Source organism: Piliocolobus tephrosceles, chromosome 3 (genome assembly GCF_002776525.5).
Source record: "Piliocolobus tephrosceles isolate RC106 chromosome 3, ASM277652v3, whole genome shotgun sequence".
Taxonomy (NCBI): domain Eukaryota; kingdom Metazoa; phylum Chordata; class Mammalia; order Primates; family Cercopithecidae; genus Piliocolobus; species Piliocolobus tephrosceles.
The window spans coordinates 68,270,096-68,289,707 of NC_045436.1; the positions used below are offsets into that span (position 1 = coordinate 68,270,096).

The 19,612-nt window shown below is 45.0% G+C and overlaps 2 protein-coding genes across 3 annotated transcripts in view; both read left to right on the forward strand.

The window, feature by feature from the left end:
- The window catches only part of HERC6 (HECT and RLD domain containing E3 ubiquitin protein ligase family member 6), a 61,070-nt gene extending 58,115 nt beyond the window's left edge, over positions 1 to 2,955 (forward strand). The window contains exons 21-22 of the mRNA XM_026448058.2: positions 1 to 103; positions 2,090 to 2,955. Of these exons, the coding sequence (XP_026303843.1) occupies positions 1 to 103; positions 2,090 to 2,316 (330 nt within the window). The 3' untranslated portion in view covers positions 2,317 to 2,955. The remainder of the gene's footprint in view (positions 104 to 2,089) is intronic.
- Positions 2,956 to 17,078: 14,123 nt separating this feature from the next.
- The window catches only part of HERC5 (HECT and RLD domain containing E3 ubiquitin protein ligase 5), a 50,676-nt gene continuing 48,142 nt past the window's right edge, over positions 17,079 to 19,612 (forward strand). Inside the window, exons 1-2 of one of the 2 annotated variants that reach the window (XM_023195421.2) lie at positions 17,079 to 17,489; positions 19,250 to 19,370. In XM_023195421.2, coding sequence (XP_023051189.2) covers positions 17,225 to 17,489; positions 19,250 to 19,370 — 386 coding nt within the window. In that variant the 5' untranslated portion in view covers positions 17,079 to 17,224. The remainder of the gene's footprint in view (positions 17,490 to 19,249; positions 19,371 to 19,612) is intronic. The other variant, XR_002727109.3, reaches the window with a different exon arrangement.

The following is a 19,612-nucleotide window of genomic DNA, read 5'->3' on the forward strand; positions in this document are numbered from 1 at the left end:
AATTCAAAGTATGAGCAAGGATACCAAAAATCACATCCTACTATACGGTTGTTTTGGAAGGCTTTCCACAAACTAACCTTGGATGAAAAGAAAAAATTCCTCTGTAAGTATTGTGGTAATAGATGGACACATAATTATATATCTTTTTAAAAGGTACAATCTTGTTTAGAATGAAGCCATTGAAGTGGCCTTACCGTCTGGGGTGACACCCAAGGTTCTTTGTCTCACAGCCATGGAGATCAAGGACAGGGACACACACAAAGGGTGAGGTATAGAGCAGAAACTTAATAAGAGACAAAAAAAAGAGAATAGCTCTCTGCTACAGAGAGGGGGTCCCAGAAAAATGAGTTGCTGATCTGTGGTGAAATGCAGGATTTTTTATAGATGAGCTAGTGAGGAGGACATACACAGGGCATGAAAAAATGAGTTAGGACCAGGTGTACCATCACATAGGGCACGAATCTCTAGCAGCCCCTACCCCAATCTTTGATTATACAGGTGGGTAGCTACTCCATGGTGCTTATTTCTTTCTTACTGTGCATGTGCTAAAAAAGAGGGGAGGTGGAACCCCCATGGTGGACATACCTGGCCCCAGGTTGCCCTTTCTATTGGTGGAGCTGCTGGCATTCCCCCATGCTAGCTTCCAGCCTTCTTATCTATGTTTGTAGCCCAATATTCCAGGCTGCTCTTTATTAGAAAAGAAGTGATTTCTTGGACTGCTTTTTGTTAGAAGGGAAGTTCTACTGAGCACTCTTTTGCCCTCGCTATCTGCCTAAAATAATTTTCTATCTCTGTATCACCATTCTTGCTGGTGGATCACATGTGTTAGTGGCAGAGCAAGGATGAGAACCCAGGCTCCCTACCTTCTAGACCAGCATTCTTTCTCTTACTCAAGCCTGTTTCTATTTTTTTTTAAATAAAGATTTGCTATTTTACTATTTTTTCTACACTGACTTTTTCTGCACCCTCTTTCCTCACTTCAGCTGGCTCCTAAGCCTTTTATCTCATGTTCCTATCTTCATCTAATTATCTAAGTCCTATGATGTTCGAATGATGCAAACAATCTGTTTTATAGTAATATATCATTTAGAAATAATAATAGCAACAACAACTGATGATAATAGTAGCAGCAGCAGCAGCATTTACTGTGTGCTTATTCTGTGCCATGCACTATGCTGACTGCTTTGTATTTATTACCTACCTTTTCCCTAATAGCAACCCTATGAGGTAGGTACTATTCTTTTTTCCCATTTCAGACACGAGGAAAACGAGGTTTGGAGCATTTAGTAGCTTGCCCATGTTCAGACAGCTGGTAAGTATGGGAACCAGAATAGAATCCATCAGGCTGACTCCAAAGCCAGGCTCTTGAGCACTAAGCTCTGTGGCCTCATGGTACAAGAACTTCTCTTGGTGAGAACCCTAAGGTTTCTCTAGGGCAGACTTAATGACTTCTCTCACCATCTCATCCCATTCATCAGCTCTTCCTGAGTTACACATCTTTCTTCTTGATATTTTTGTTGCTACTAAGGATGTTGGAGGACAATTCCAACTTGTCCATGTATCCAACCTATTTCTCTATAAGCCCAAGCTGCCTTTCTAATCTTCTCTCTTAATGGGAAACTTTTGATTCAGCCCAGTGGTTCAGCTGTCTGTACATCCCATGAGTTCACTTCTTCCCACCTCTGGCTTTTTCCTGAGTTTTGTCCCCTGCCTTGAAAGCTCACCCAAATCCTGTCTTGAGAAATAGCCTGGTGTGACCTCTGTGAAGTCCCTGTGACCACCCAGCCTGGTGTCTGTCTCCGTGCTGAATCCTTTAAGCTCCTAACCTCATTCTTCCTAGATGAGCTGAATAAACTTCCTTCTTGCTACTATCTTTTCATGCATACAATTTTCCCCCAACTACACCATGAACTCATTGAGGACAAAGACGAAATGTCATGATTTTTCTACACTCAATATGGCCGAGGACAGTTCTCTCTGCCTAAGGACCTTCGATAAATACTTACTGAATGAAGTGATTAATTTCTTCCTTTTCATTATGTTTTATTCTTTTTATGAAATATCTTAACCAAATTTTATTCCTTTCTAGTGTTTCTTACAGGATGTGATAGGCTGCATGCAAGAGGCATACAGAAAATGGAAATAGTATTTCGCTGTCCTCAAACTTTCAGTGAAAGAGATCACCCAACATCAATAACGTGTCATTATATCCTCTACCTCCCTAAGTATTCTACAATGGAAAGAATGGAGGAAGCACTTCAAGTAGCCATCAACAACAATAGAGGATTTGTCTCACCCATGCACACATACTCATAATCACCTCTGAGAGACTCAGGGTGGGCTTTCTCACGCTTGGATCCTTCTGTTCTTCCTTACACCTAAATAATACAAGAGGTTAATGAATAGTGGTTAGAAGTAGTTGAGGGAGAGGTTGGGGGAATGGGGAGATGATGATGATGGTCAAAGGGCACAAAATCTCACACAAGACTGAGGCAGGAGAATAGGGTCCAGAGATAGGGATCTAAGGATGACCTGGACATACTCCCTGGCACTGAAGAGTCTGAACACTGGCCTATGATTGGTCCATTCCAGGACCTTCATTTGCATAAGGCATCAAACCACATCAGTCTCTGATTGGCCACGGGCCAAATCTGCACTCCAGCCAATGATTGGTTCATTCCAGGACATTCATTTGCATAAGGAGTCAAACCACACCAGTCTTGGATTGGCTGTGAACCAATTCACCTCAGCCGCTAATTGGCTGTGAGCCAGTCTTTCATTTACATAGGGTGTAACCATCAAGAAACCTCTACAGGGTACTTAAGCCCCAGAAGATTTTGCTACTAGGGCTCTTGAGCGACTTGCTCGAGCCCACTCCCACCCTGTGTAATACACTTTCACTTTTGCTCCTTCACTGCCTTGTGCTCCAATAAATCCATTCCTTCACCACCTGTTCATGCACGTCGTTCAATTCTTTGTTCAACACACCAAGAACCTGTACGCCTCATTATCAGAACCCTTAACCCAGTAACATATTTTGGCGAGCCAGCCAGGAGGTAAGCCCAAATTTGGGGATTTATTTTATTTTATTCTATTGAGATTCCATTTGTGGCCACGGGCTGGAACTAAACTCCATACGGGACTCTCTCTGTCTCTCCCCTTCTCTTTCGTTCCCTTTTCCAACTTGGGACCCTTGGCAGACAGCATTCTAAGCACAGAGACAACTGAAGGTCTCTTGCCAGGGCCACTGTCTGGTAAGACTGAAAGGTTTCTGTGTGTAAGCACCTAACCATCATCGCCTACTTCAGGTGGGGACCTGAGTCCTTTTCTTTTTAGTCCTTCAGCAGCCATTTCCCAGTAGCTCCTCGGTAATTGAGGGCAACTGGCCAAGGCCACTCTCCAGTGCTGCCCGAAAGCCAAAGAGTGAATGGGGATAGCTGTCTGGCCTGGAAGTTGGATTCTTTTCTATCTCCTGGTTATAGTTCCTGAGCCCCACATGTGACCAATTGGCAGTGGCAGCTTGTCCAGGTCGAATACATACACATTTCAGGTGGCCTTAACCCTGCTTTTCTTATGCTAAAATTCTCTTGTGGAGTCAGCCCGTCAGGGAATGCAACAAATAGGGGCACAAGATAAATCCATGCCGCCATGAGGTGCATGTTTTTGCGACTATAATATTATATTTATTTGCTGCTTATGTTGGAATAACATGTTTAGACCAATTAGAGATGTACCCCAACCCAAAGGGCCAGGGCAATAGGTAACTGACTATGGAGGCCCCAAGGGCAAACATTAGCCGAAAGGTTAGGGACCAACCACTTGGATAGGGAAAGTGCCCTGCTTCTTTTATAAGGGACCAGATCTAGATCAATTAAGTTTAGTAGATCTGGTACTAAGGGAAGAATCCTGGTGGAGACTCTTGGATCACTGTATAAATTGCACAGTGGATCCCTGTGGAAATCTCTGCGCCTGGTTTATCTGGTACAGTCAGAGAGCACTATACTCCCTTATTGAGAGGCTAGTCTCTAACAAGTTTAAATTAGGTAGTCTGCCATCCCTTGCCCTTCAAACTATACTTACTACAATGGTTAAGGAAACCATCTGGGAAGAAACTACTGTGGCCAGCTACAGGGATGCCAAAAGCCAAGAACTGTATCCAAGAACGAAGGGAATCATACTAGGTATTGTCTATGAAAGGAAAGCATTCAAAGCAGGACTGGTGCCCACCTAAGGTCAGAGATGTCTGACACTCTTAAGACTGGACCCCAAAAGGGGACTCCTTGGGAGATCCAATCCTAGGCCACAACCTCTCTGAAGGGGAAGCCCCTAGGTGGAGGTTCTGAGGTCTAGTATTAAATCCTCCTTAGAATTTTTTCTCTCTTACAACAATAGGAAATACTTCATCCATACCACCTGACTCCCCACTCAGCTGCATCCTCAATAATTGGAACCAATTTGACCCTGACAATATAAGAAGGAAACAATTTTTTTTTGCTGTAATACTATTTGGTCCCAGTATCCTCTAGATAGCCAGGAGCAATGGCTAGTCAATAGGAGTCTCGGTCATGACACTATCCTGCAATTAGACTTATTTTGCAAAAGGCAGGGTAAATGGTCAGAAATACCATGTTTAAGCCTTTATGGCCCTGCACCAAAACCCTTCAATTTGTAAGGCTTCCAAATTTTGCCCTCACAAAGAAAAAATTCCTAAAGTAGAACCAGATGTCATAGATGACCCCTTTCTGCAAGGGCCACCATTTCTCAGGGGGAACTGCAACCAATTCCATACAACCCCTTGCCAAGTGCTCCTGGGGATCAAACCCAGGAACAGGAGCCGGGAACTCCACTAAGTTCCCCACACGCTTCCAGGGCAACACCTTATTCAATTCCCTGTCCAGCTGTATTTCCCCTAAGGGAAGTAGCAGGAGCTGAGGGGCTAATCTAAGTGGAGGCCCCCTTCTCCATAACTGATATACAGCAATGAAAGGATAAGTTAGGAATTTATTCTGAGAACCTCAGGAGATTTGTGGACAGATTCCAAACTTTAACCTTAGCCTTCGATCTCTCACAAAAAGATGTTCAATGTATCCTGGCAACTTGTTGCACTCCTCTGGAGAAAGAACATATTTCTGAGGCCACCCAATGGGAAGCAGACAAGCTGTTTGCCAGAAACTCCGATGGCAATTGCCTGGGTCCGGATACAGTCCCCATCACTGACCGTAATTGGAACTATAACACCCCTGTGGGAATGAACAACTGAGCCAAATTCCTTGAAGCTCACCTGGGAGGAATGAGAAAGGAAATGATAAAGGCAGTAAATTAAGGGAAATTACACAGGGTAAGGAGGAAAGCTATATTTTATAGTAGATTGGAAGAGGCTTTTAAAAAATACACCAAACTGGACCCTCCCTCTCCTGAAGGCAAAGTATTAATGACACAGGATTTCATTAGTCAAGCTGCCCTGGACATTAGGCATAAAATCCAGAAGCTACATATGGGACCACAAACTAATCAAAATCAGCTTATTGATACCACCTCCACGGTATATAACAATCGTGATCTGGAGGAAGTGGAAAGGGAATACAGTAAAGAAAAATAGCCGAAATTATGGCAACTGTCATTGGTGATGCCCTAAATACCTAAAAGGCATCCAAAGGAAACCCAAAGGGTCACAAGGACAACGCCGACAAAAGCTCTGGTTACAAGTACAAGAAAAGTAGGCACTAGGAAAAGGACTCCACTAAGCCCCCACAGGGCCTGTATTGCCAATGTGAGGGCACCAGTCGCGACCCCTGGCGCTGGATAATTGACTGCCCCCGCTCCCATTGAGGGGCTCCACCAGTCAAAACTCTAGCAGCACATAAGGAGGGATCAGATGAAGACTCACAGGACCCAGGGACATCACTACCACTTAGGATCCCCAGGTAACTCTGGACATCATGGCCACCCAAATTACCTCACACGTCAAGCAGCAGCTTCACTTGGAGTGGTTGTATTCTGTAGAATATAAATCCCAAATTTCAGGCACATAGCAAAGCCCCTTTACGAGGCAACAAGGGGACCTTAAGATGAGCCCATGGAATGAACCCTAGAAATGAGGGAGGCTTTCACCAAGTTAAAACGGGCTCTCAGCCAGGCTCACCAAGCCCTTCTCAGCATTCCAAACCTCACCAAGCCCTTCTTGTGTGTGGAAGAAAAGAAAGGTATGGCAGTGGGAGTGCTTACTCAGAAGCTGAGAACAGAGCCTAGGCCCATTGCATACTTTTCTTTTTTTTTGAGATGGACTCTTGTTCTGTCTCCCAGGCTGGAGTACACTGGCACAATCTTGGCTCACTGCCACCTCCAGCTCCTGGATTCAAGTCATTCTCCTGCCTCAGCCTCCCAAGTAGCTGGGATTACAGGTGCCTGTCACCACCATGCCCCAACTAATTTTTGTATTTTAGTAAGGGACAAGGTTTCACCATGTTGGCCAGTGTGGTCTTGAATTCCTGATCTCAAGCAATCCACCCACCTTGGCCTCCCAAAGTGTTGGAATCACAGGTGTAAGCCACTGTGCCCAGTCGTTGCTTACTTAGCAAAGAAATAAGACAGGGTAGCCACCAGGTGGCCCAGCTGCCCGCAGGCAATAGCAGCCACTGCTATTTTGGTTGAAGAAGCTATTAAAATTACTCTAGGCTGACCAGGCATGGTGGCTCACGCCTGTAATCCCAGCAATTTGGGAGGCCGAGGTGGGCGGATCACCTGAGGTGGGGAGTTGGAGACCAGCCTGACCAACATGGAGAAACCCTGTGTCTACTAAAAATACAAAATTAGCCGGGGGGGGCGGGGGTGGCACATGCCTGTAATCCCAGTTACTCCTGAGGATGAGGCAGGAGAATTGCTTGAACCCGGGAGGCGGAGGTTACAGTGAGCCGAGATCGCATCATTGCACTCCAGCCTGGTCAACAAGACCGAAACTCCGCCTCAAATATAAATAAATAAATAAATAAACGAAAATTACTCTAGACCAGCCACAACTCCCCACCAGTCCTAGAAATAAAAGGACATATCTGGATGACAGGAGAAAGATTAAATACGAGGTGGCACTCCTAGATAATCCAGAGATCACAATTAAGACCTGTAACACCTTAAACCCAGTTCTATTAGTCTGTTCTCACATTGCTAGTAAAGACATACCTAAGACTGGGTAATTTATAAAGGAAAGAGGTTTAACTGACTCACAGTTCCACATGACTGGGGAGGCCTCACAATCATGGCTGGTGGAAGGCAAAGGAGAAGCAAAGTCATGTCTTACATGGCAGCAGGCAAGACAGCATGTGCTGGGGAACTCTCCTTTACAAAACCATCAGATCTAGTGAGACTTATTCACTATCATGAGAACAGCACCCATGATTCAATTACCTCCCACCGGGTTGTGGCAGCCCCGTTCTCCCTGACAATCACACAGACAGGCCTGTATAGCACTCCAGTTACACTGACAGATTTCCACAGCACTGCCTTAACATTTAGCCAATAGTTAAGCCTAGGGAAATTGTTGCCCAGACATCAAAGCTAGAAATGAAACACATGGTATATGGTCAGTAGGCTTCTCCCTAACCTGGAGCAACTCAAAATAATAGAGATAGTCTTCCTAGTGCCGGGACCCATCTGGGGTCAACGGAATCTGACACAGGTCAAGGCAACAGTGGCAGCTGTTTGAATAGATTCACTGGAGAGTCCAAGGCAGCTCTCTGGACCAAGCTGCAAAGGAGATAAGACAGAAATAATCACTCTGGTACCATAGTAGATAGGCCTTGAAGATACTGGGGCCCTTTTAATCAAACTTAGCAAGCATTTTTTGCCTCTGACCTTCTAGTTGAAACAAAATTAGTTACAAATAGACTTAGACGAATGCTATACTGCACATAGGCACCTAACCCCAACCTATACATGCACTAAGAAAATTGTAACACTTTGGGTTGGGCTGGTGGAATTATCTCTGGCCTTCTCCCTGTATCCAGTTACACCAATAAATTCCATTCTTTCCTAGTTTGTCTGCTTCTCCTTATTGGGCCTTGAGAAAACACAGCCAGACCCAGCTTAGTTCCAGGAACAGGGTCCCTCCCACGACACATGGAAATTTCCAGACCCTGAGGATAACGGGTTTACAGACAGCAGCAGCTTTGTGCTAAACCGGGAGGACCACGCTGGATACACATAGTGAATTATACCAGTTTTGAAGTCCAGCTACTGCCCCCAGGCACATCGACATAAAGGCTGAGATCATTTTTCTTACTCTAGCATTAAGGTTGGGACAAGGGGCCGGTGCAGTGGCTCAAGCCTGTAATCCCACCACTTTGGGAGGCTGAGGCGAGTGGATCACCTGAGGTCAGGAGTTCAAGACCAGCCTGACCAATATGGTGAAACCCCATCTCTACTAGAAATACAAAAATTAGCTCTGTGTGGTGGTGTGTGCCTATAGTCCCAGCTACTTGGGAGGCTGAGACAGGAGAATTACTTGAACCTGGGAGGCAGAGGTTTCAGTGAGCTGAGATCGCACCACTGCACTCCAGCCTGGGCGACAGAGCAAAACTCTGTCTCAAAAAAAAAAAAAAAAAAAAAAGGTTGGGACAAGGAAAGAAAGCTAACATCTATACAGATTCTAAGTATGCATTTCCTGTGGTTCATGCTCATGCTACAATTTGGAAAGGGGACCATTTACTAACAGGCACTCCCCCATAAAACATGGGATTCTTCAGCTATTGCAGACAACACTTGCCAGAGGCCATAGCCATTATTCATTGCAAAGGGCACCAAAAGAATCTAACCCCTATAGCACAAGGGAACAAAAAGGAATCCAAGGCAGCAGCCCTCAAGGTACAATCTCAACAAGTTTTAGCACTACTCCTTTTTTATGACTCCCCAATAGAACCTGAGTACACCTCACAGGAAGAACAGCTAATAAGACAACAGGGAGGAATGAAACAGGTATCTTGGTGGTATAAGGGATCAAAAATAAATCTTCCCCAAGCAGCCCAATGGAAAATCATAAAAGCCCTGCATAACTCTTTCCATGTGGGAAGAGACACAACTTTGGCCATGGTAAACAAGCTCTTTACTGGATCCAACCTAGCTTCCATGGTCAAACAGGTCTGTCAAGCCTGCTCACTGTGTGCATTAAATAACCCAGGAAACAACGTGTCTCCTTTAATAGAGCCAATCCAAAGAGGGGGAACTTACCCAGGGGAAGACTGTCAATTGGACTTTACCCATATGCCAGCCTGTAAAGGATTCAAGTTTTTACTAGTACTGATAGAAACTTTTATTAGCTGGGTTGAAGCTTACCCTACCAGAACAGAAAAGGCCAATGAAATAGTGAAAATTCTCTTAAAAGAAATAATCTGGCCGGGGACGATGTCTCACACCTGTAATCCCAGTACTTTGGGAAGCTGAGGCAGGCAGATCACTGAGGCCAGAAGTTTGAGCCCAGCCTGGGCAACATGGCGAAACCCTGTCTCTACAAAAAAAAAAAAAAAAAAAATCATCTGGGCATGATGGTGCATGCCTGTAATCCCAGATATTCAGGAGGCTGAGGCACAGGAATCCCTTGAAACAAGGAGGTGAAGGCTGCAGTGAGCCAAGTCCGCACATTGCACTCCAGTCTGGGCAGCAGAGTAAGGCTGTCTCAAAAAATAAAATAAAATAAAATAAAGAAAGAGAAATAATCCCTTGGTTTGGGCTACCCCAGAGCCTTCAAAATAACAGCTTATCTTTTGTCTCCCAAATAACTCAAGGGGTTGCTAAGGCCCTCAGGATCAAATTTACATTCAGCATGGAGGCCTCAACCCTCCAGGAAAGTGGAAAAGGCTAATCAAACTCTAAAATGGTCATTAAACTGTGCCAGGAAATGTCAGAGACTTGGGTCAACTTGCTCCCCACAGCCCTCTTAAGGATCTGTAATTCCCCTCAAGCAAAAATTAATATGAGCCCATATGAAATATTATATGCAAGGCCATTTTTAACTAATGATCTAATCACTGATCCAGAAACAACCAGTTTAGTAAAATACCTAATTAACCTGGGACAATTTCAGTAGGATTTACAAAAGTTTGGAACCCAGTGGTTCCCTGTACTGGGAACTAACCAGAAACCCAAAATTAGGCCAGGAGGTAAGGTACTGGTAAAAACATGGAAAGAGGGATCATCTGCTCAACAGCTACAACCCAAATGGAAGGAACCATTTTCAGTGGTGCTGGCCACACCTTCTGTGGTCAAAGTACTAGGGTTAGATAATTGGATACATCTTTCCAGTGTCAAGCCTGCCATACCAGAAGTTTCCGGACCCCGAACCTGGAACTCCTACCAGCCACTGTACCTGTGAACCTGTGGAAGACCTGAAGTGCTTGTTTAAAAGAATGGCCAAAAGATAAGTAAATACCTGTTAACTTTCCTTGGTGTCTTTTCTGTGTGGTCGTGGTAGTTGGGGTAATACTAGTTATTCTTACATTATTAAACTGCCTTTTCCCAAGCGGTGGGATCATCTCCTCTGCCCTAGTAGAATCCTATCCTGTAGGACTTAAAGAAGGCAAAATAACAAAAAGGTACATTCATACCCACAATAATTTGCTACAGGCCACACACACTGGGATCATGCATATTGGGAATTGGCTTAATTCTACAGCAGGGCCTCAATTTACCCTCTGACCGGTCATTAGGTGACCCTCAGTATTTACTAAGAACCTTGAATCTAATACAAAGGCTGTTAAACACCACCAGCCCAGTCTTGTTTTTCTGTTTTCGTTTTTTGGATTTTTTTTTAGTAGAGACAGGGTTTCACCATGTTGGCCAGGCTGGTCTTGAACTCCTGACCTCAAGTGATCCACTTGCCTAGGCCTCCCAAAGTGCTGGGATTAGAGGCATGAGCCACTGTGCCTGGCTGCCAGCTTAGCCTTAGCAAAAATAGTGTTGGCTTTGCTTTTCCCCATACTCTTCCAGGTACATTGCTATCCCAGTCCCAGCACGATATTGGGCCCTTGAAAAAATGACTTACCACGTTGCCTACAAAGGAGGAACTCTCTTCAAACTAATAAACTTAGATGACTTATACAATCAAATTACAGACATGACAAAGGTTACAATGACAGGATGAGCAGTAAACCTCCTGCAGTCTTACCAGAGCAACCTCTCTAGGGTTACATCCTCAGAAACATCCATCTGGGGCCCAATATCAACACACACAGAGCTAGAATTCCAGGTACACTCTGTGTCAAAAGGAGCCAAAAGTCCAGTCAGGTCCTGGGGACCTTGAAAAGTAATCAGTGCAATTACACCCTGGAGATTAATCCCTCACACAATCATGTAAATCACACAGTTACCCAAACTATGTGATTTAGAAAACCTGTACAGTTTTCATGGAAACCATTCCTACTTAAGGGCACCTTAAAAGATATTCGGTCTAAATACTGCTAAGGGAAGCCCACTAGCTGCGTCCACACGTTTCCTTGGGAAGACTGCATTAGTCCTGAAACCTCTAGCTGTCTTTTGGTTCCCCAATATGAAAATACCCCCGGGTGGTTATTGGTGGACACCAAAAGCAGCTACCTTCACCAGGAAAATAAAACCACTGGGGCAACCCAACTTTGCAAGGCCCCTTTCAGTCTTTAACAGTGGCCACCTTAGCAGGGACCTTAACTACTTGGGAAAGCAAAAATAACAAATTAACCCGTATGTTCACCACAGAAAACAATTTCTGTCTTGAAAAACTGGCCGGGCGCGGTGGCTCAAGCCTGTAATCCCAGAACTTTGGGAGGCCGAGACGGGCGGATCACGAGGTCAGGAGATCAAGACCATCCTGCCTAACACGGTGAAACCCCGTCTCTACTAATAAAACACAAAAATCTAGCCGGGCGAGGTGGCAGGCGCCTGTAGTCCCAGCTACTAGGAAGGCTGAGGCGGGAGAATGGCGTAAACCCGGGAGGCGGAGCTTGCAGTGAGCTGAGATCCGGCCACTGCACTTCAGCCTGGGCCACAGAGCCAGACTCCGTCTCAAAAAAAAAAAAAAAAAAGAAAGAAAGAAAAGAAAAACAGGGAGCCTTTTTCCTGTACAGGACTAGCTCCTACTTATGTTTACCTGCCAATTGGACTGGAACTTGTACACTTGTTCATTCAGTCCCTGAAATTAATATAGCTGCCAATAACCAATCTCTCACTATACCTTTGACTGCAACCACCAGACACAAGCAAGCCATCCAACTCATCATACCCCTTTTAGTAGAGCTGGGAGTAATAGCAGGAATAGGAACAGGAGTTAACAGGCTGGCAACCTCCCTATCCTACTACCAGCGTTTGTCCAATGATTTCAGGGAAATCTTGGATGACATTGCTCAAAGTATTGTCATCGTACAAAATCAAATAGGCTCCCTGGCAAAACACTTTGGCAAAGTTTTCACTTTGCAAAACAGAAGGGGACTAGACCTTGTAACTACTGAGAAAGGAGGCTTATGTCTTTTCCTAGAGGAAGCATGCTGTTTCTATGTCAACCAATCAGGAATAGTAAGGGATGCCACCTGAAAACTAGCTGACTGGGCCGCTAAGATACTACAACAGCTGTCGGAATCATGGGGCTCCTGGTCAAGGTTGCTGGGCTGGGGGTCATGGCTCCATCCCCTAGCCAGACCATTGCTAATGGCTATACTGGTCCTGGTCTTTGCACCATGTTTGCTAAACCTTTTAACCAAGTTCATTTTCTCTTGCCTAGAAACCATTTAGCTTCAGATGATGTGCGACAAGGTTTCCAGCCAGTGCCAGGTAAAGGCACCACCTCTGGCCATCAAAAGCTTACCCTGTCTCCACAAGACAAAGCAGGGAGAGAGTTCTGTGGTCCCCAGTAGGTAGGACCAGCGTGTAAATCAGCAGGAAGCAGTTACAGAAGAAAAGACCATCACTCCCTCTGCCTCCCATAAAGATTTCTAGGGATCATGTCTCTCCGGGGTAAAATGAGGCAGGAGAACAGGGTCTGGAGATAGGGAATCTAAGGATAACTTGGACAGACTCCATGGAGCTGAAGAGTCTGCACACTGACCTATGATTGGTCCATTCCAGGACCTTCATTTGCATAAGGTGCCAAACTACATCAGGCTCTGATTGGCCACAGGCCAAACCTGCACTCTGGCCAATGATTGGTCCATTCCAGGACCTTCATTTGCATAAGGCATCAAACCACACCAGTCTTGGATTGGCCATGGGCCAATTCACCTCGGCCTCTAATTGGTCACAAGCCAATCCTTCATTTACATAGGATATAACCCACAAGAAACCTCTAGAGGGTACTAAAGCCCCCAGAAGACTTTGCTACCAGAGCTCTTGAATCACTTGCTTGAGTCCACTCCCACCCTGTGGAATGTACTTTTGCCTTTGATCCTTCACTATCTTCCACTCTCATAAATTCACTCCTTCACTGCTTGTTCATGTGTTGTTCAATTCTTTGTTCAATGTGCCAAGAACCTGGACACCTCACCATCAGAACACTTAACCTGGTAACAAGATGAATATGTTCTTTCTTTTTTTTTTTTGAGTTCCATTGCGCAGTGTGGTAAATATAATTAACAATACAGTATTGCACTTTTCAAGATACCTAAGAGATTAAATTTGAAATGTTTTCACCACAAAAATTGTTAAGTATTTGAAGTGATGGATGTGGGAACTAGCTTGATTCAATTATTTCACATTGTTATTCATAAATTATAAGATTACTTTGTTCCCCATAAATGTATACAATTATAAATTGCCAATTTACAATTTAAAAAAGAGAACTAGTTGAAAAATGTTTGGATAAATAATAAAGTGATGAATCAAGAATAATTGTTTTTTAAGAGACAAGGTCTCACTATGTTGCCCAGGCTGGTCTTGAAATCCTGGGCTCAAGCAATCCTCCTGCCTTGCCTCCCAGTGCCAGGATTACAGGTGTGAGCCAAGAATAATATTTTTAATAAAACAATATTATGTAAAGCAATATTTCCTATATCCCTAACCTTGCTAGATATATATTTTATATTCAGGAATATCTCTAGAGTTTTTATTTTAGCAAACTGCTGAATAATTTATTTCAAAAATCTGAATGTTAAGGGATTCATTAATTCATTGAATAATTACTTATAGTAGGTACTGTGTGGCAAGAACCATTCTGAAGGCACTAGCACTGGCAGGCCGTTGACCAGGAGAACAATGCGGAGTTTGGCCAGGGCAGTCGGAGGACAGCCGGGGCCGCTGAGTGCCTCAACTCCAGGGGAAAACCAACTCCCTTCTGGCTCCCCCATCTGCTGAGAGATACTTCCACTCAAGAAAACCTTGCACTCATTCTCCAAGCCCACATGTGATCCAATTCTTCTGGTACACCAAGACAAGCACCCAGGATACAGAAAGCCCTCTGTCCTTGTGACAAGGTGGAGGGTCTAATTGAGCTGGTTAACACAAGTGCCTATAGACAGCAAAACTAAAAAAGCACACAGTAGCACAGCCCACTGGTGCTTCAGGAGCAGTAAACATCCACCCCTAGACACTGGTGTGGGGTCAGAGCCCCACAACCTGCCTGCCTGTATGCTCCTCTAGAGGTGTGAGCAGTGGGGCACTGAAGAAGCGAGCCACTCCCATTTCGCACGCCCTACGAAGGGGACAAGGGAATCTTTCCCGTTTCATTGTTAGAGGTCAAAGTTTTTTCCATGGCACACGCCCAGTACCCACAACTTGAGGTTTTGGCTCTGTCATACCTACAAGGTAACTGGCCATTTTGTTATCAAGAGAGTATGGCCAGTTTGGGCTGACTCTGAGGTTACGATATACGGCCATCTGAGTTTTGACAGGGATGCCAAGGCAATTCCATGGGGACAGGCAAGCTGGAACAACTGGAAATCCATAAGAAAAAAAATGAACCTTTATTCTTACCTTCTACTGATGCAGGAATTTTTGCTTCTTAGCTCAGCTAAAATCCAGGTTCTTGTTTCACTACCAGGAACAATTAGGCACATGAATACATTGAAAGGTGAAGAGTGGCATTTATTAAAAGAAAGCTCTCAGCAAAAAAACAAGGAGGGTCCTGCCAAAAGGCTCCCAGCTCACAGACTGAATAATAGGTCAACGCACACAAGCTGAAGACGTCTCGCTCTTCCCTGCTGCGTAAGGCTGAATTCCCTGTGGCTGCAACCCACTCTCCCAGTGCAGGTGGGCCCCCAAGTGCCTTGTGGGCATGCTCAGACAAGACCCTGGGCAGGCTTCCTCAGCTGCACAAAAGCTTGTGGGGCAGGTTAGAGATTCTCCAGGGACCCTCCCTTATCTGTCTCCTGCATCTATCAATACTATAAAGAATAATTCATTTTAAGTACAATGAAGACCAAAAATTATAAAACTTCTAGAAGGTAACAAATGAGGAAGTCTTATAATCTTGAGTTTAGCAAAAATTTCTTTTTTTTTTTTTGAGACGGAGTCTTGCTCTGTCGCCCGGGCTGGAGTGCAGTGGCCGGATCTCAGCTCACTGCAAGCTCCGCCTCCCGGGTTTACGCCATTCTCCTGCCTCAGCCTCCCGAGTAGCTGGGACTACAGGCGCCCGCCACCTCGCCCGGCTAGTTTTTTGTATTTTTAGTAGAGACGGGGTTTCACCGTATTAGCCAGGATGGTCTCGATCTCCTGACCTCGTGATCCGCCCGTCTCGGCCTCCGAAAGTGCTGGGATTACAGGCTTGAGCCACCGCGCCCGGCCGCAAAAATTTAAGTCGGACAAAAAAGGTATGAACTATGTAAAAGAAAAAATGGATCAATTACATCAAATTTTAAAACTTCAGTGCTTCCAAAGACACTTAAAACGAAGAGGCAAGCCACAGACAGGTAGAAAACATTTCAAAACGTATAGCTAATAAAGAACACGGTATGAAACACATAAAGAACTCAAATATAATATATAAAGAACTCTTAGATAATAAGTCAAGCTAGCTAATAAATAAATGGTCAAAAGATTTGAATACACTACACAACGAAGAGATACTCCTGCCTTGGCCTAAAAAAGGGCTGGGATTACAGGCAGGAGCCCAGGCCCAGCCTTGTCAGTTGATTTTCGGTGACCCTTCAGAGTGCAAAGGGTAAGTTTTCTCCCGTTTCCTACAACCGACAGACCCATCAATTGGTGAATGGATAAATAAACTGTGGCATGTCCACACGATAGACTACCATTTAGCAATAACCCAAAGGAATTACTAATTAAACACAGGAGGATGAAGCTCAAAGCATTGTGCTAATTTTAAAAAGCCAGACATCACTTAGGTTCCGTTTGTACGCATTCTAGAAAAGGCCTAAAGCACATCACTGTTGCCAGGCACCCAGGAGTACATAGCTGAGCAGGCGCGAAAGGGGTGGGGGAGGGGTGGCTGACTGTTTAGCTCTGCCCAGTTTTATCTCGGTTTGAGCCCCGCGCACAACCCTTCTTTTTTTCTTTTTGATAGGGAGTCTCGCTCTGTCACCCAGGATGGAGTGCATTTGCGCAATCTCGGCTCCGCCTTCCCGGTTCACGCCATTCTCCCACCTCAGCCTCCCCAGTAGCTGGGACTACAGGCGCCCGCCACCACGCCTGGCTAATTTTGTTTTCTGTATTTTTAGTAGAGACGGGGTTTCACCGTGTTAGCCAGAATGGTCTTGATCTCCTGACCTAGTGATCCGCCCGCCTCGGCCTCCCAAAGTGCTGGGATTACAGGCGTGAATCACCACGCCCAGCCGCGGCGCACAACGCTTAACAAACTTTGGCTTTCCTTATCCCGCCCTCTGGAAATGCGTGTGTCAGGGTGCCTCCTAGCGGAACTGCAGCGTTTCCTCGAAAGCCATTCCGTCCAGGAGTTAAGGTGGCCGCTGCACGCCCGGGAACACTTTCTCAGTCCAGCCCACCGGCCTTTACCCCAGCCAACGACCTGTTGCCTTTGGCCGCCTACCAAGTTACATTAGTTTCCTTTTCGATTCCGCCCCCCAAAAACAACAACATTCTGTTTCGTTTCCCACACGAGCTGCAGGCCCCGCCCCCAAGCTGCACGTGGGGGGCGTGGCGTCCGGGCAGGGGCGCAATAGCTGAGGCTGCGGTTCCCCGACGCCACGCAGCTGCGCGCAGCTGGTTCCCGTTCTGCCGCGCGACGCACGGGGCAGCGGGCCCGCTCAGTCCTGGGACAACGCGTTCTCTCCTCTCGCCTCTGGGCCTCGGACCTCGCAAAGCGACGATGGAGCGGAGGTCGCGGAGGAAGTCGCGGCGCGACGGGCGCTCGACCGCGGGCCAGACCGCCGCGTCTCAGCCCGCGAAGTCTCCGGACGCGCAGCTCTGGCTCTTCCCCAGCGCCGCAGGCTTCTACCGCACGCTGCTCCGGAGGGCCGAGGTGACGCGCCAAATCTGCTGCTCGCCGCGGCGCCTCGCGGTCTTGGAGCGAGGCGGGGCGGGCGTCCAGGTTCACCAGGTGCTCGCGGGGAGCGGCGGCGCCCGGACGCCGAGTGAGTGGGGCTGGTGTGTGAGGGCTGTGAGGGGCGGGCGGCCGGGGGTCCGCGCCTGAGGGAAGAGAGCCCAGAAGGCCGCAGACGCGCGCCTGGCTCAGGTCGTTTCGCCGACGCCGCACCTGAGCTTTTTTATCCTGGTCGGTGTCGGGTAGGGGGTGAGCGGGATGCTGGCGGCCAGCGAATCCTCCAGTCAGCAAAGTGGCCGGTGCGGGGCATGGGGGCAGCATCTTCGTTCTTATAGCCAGTCTGGCTTTCTCATAGGTTTCTGTTCAAGTTTGTCCCCCCGTTCCCCGGCTGCCACATCTTCCACTAACTCGTTTGGGAGCCATTCTCAGTGATGGGATTTTACCTTGGCCTTCAGTTGCACTTCCACGTTCTCATCGAAGTGGGGGAAATAATTGCCCACGTTCTTTAAAATTTTGCCCATCTGTGGAGTGAATAAATTGGTATCTTGCTGCGAGTTTATTTTGCGTTTAGCTACTGGACGTTTGCATTCCTTTTTCGGTAAACTGCCTGTTTGTCTTTGCCTGGCTTTTTAAAAATTGAGTTGTTAAATCTTTTTCTTATTTGTGTGGAAGAGGTATTTGAGTATTGAATAAGATAGCCTTTTGCCCGTTGTACATGTTGTAATATTTTTCTCACTTTGCCTTTTGTGGATGTTGTTTTTTATTGTGCATTTTTTGGGGGGTAGTCAATCGATTTTTTGTCTGTTAAGGAGGCTTATGGATTTTATGTTAGGTTGGAAAGCTATCCGCACTCCCAATATTTTTAAAAATGTACTCATCTTTATAGTAATTTTAAGGTTTTTATTTTTTTAAGTTAAAATTGTTCGTATGCTTGGAATTTAAGTACTGAGGTAGGAGGGGAGCTAGATTTATTTGCTTTTCCAAATGCTTAGCCGATGTCCCAATACCATTTCTTAATACTTCCTTTTATTCAACTGATTTGAGATGCTGAGACTCTTTAAAAGAAACCATAGGTCCGCTGGGCCATTTCTTATTACCAAACTGTTTTGGTTCACCTAGCATTTGTAATATGGTTTGTGCTTTGAGATTTTCACATGTATAAATTCTATTTCATTAGCACTGAAGATGAAACAAGGTTCCAAAACTATCCTAGTTTAATTTTTGTGAACAAATTAAATAAGAGTACATTTTAACTAGCGGACAGTTTAAAATCTCAACTTTAGAAAGGGCCAAATGTGCACTAATGCCAATGAAAAATGTTTTCAACAGCATCCTCTTTAAAAATAGTACCCCAAACATAAACTTTCCTTTTAAGAATATAGGCATTGGCTTCTATTGGGAACTGTTGGGAGGTGTTTATTACTGTTATTTGCTTTTTGGGAGAAAGGAATGTGTTTCAGAATACACAATCTATTTGTTCTTGAAATGAGTTATGTTGTCTTAAAGTTATATTTTTTTATAGACTTTATCGTCTTTGTCATTTCAAATTTCGTTTGTCTTCACTAAATTAACAAGAACCTAAAAGCAGATATTTAATTGGATATTTTAAGGGTATGTTCCATTTACAACAAAGTATAATCAGTATTTTTTCTGATTAAAAAAAATACGTCAAGACAATTGTCATTCCTAATATGCTTTGCCTACCAGATTTTTCTTAAGAGAAGTTCATGGTAAATCAACCTTGTCTAGTTGAAATGTTTCCCAGATGTTTTAAGTGTATTATAATGAAATTAGTAATACAGTGGGTAATAATCAACGTGATGATAGTTCCTGGTTGGATTTGCTTTGTAGAATGCATTAAATTAGGAAAAAACATGAAGATACATTCCGTGGACCAAGGAGCAGACCACATGCTGATTCTCTCATCAGATGGAAAACCATTTGAGTATGACTACAACATGAAACATCTAAGGTAGGGAACTTTTTTCTTTTATTAAAATTAATTTTAATCAAAAGACAATAAGTTTTGTAGGAAAATGTTACCATATCTGATTGTTGTCCCCTGCTTTATATAGTAGCATCTTAAGTAAATGATAAATTCTGAACTGACCAGTAAAGTCCTTACGTCCCCCAGGTTAGGTATCATGTGTTGTTTTGGCATTTAAAGAAAATGATTAAATAGTCTGCCTAGCCCTAAATTGGACTTTCACATTC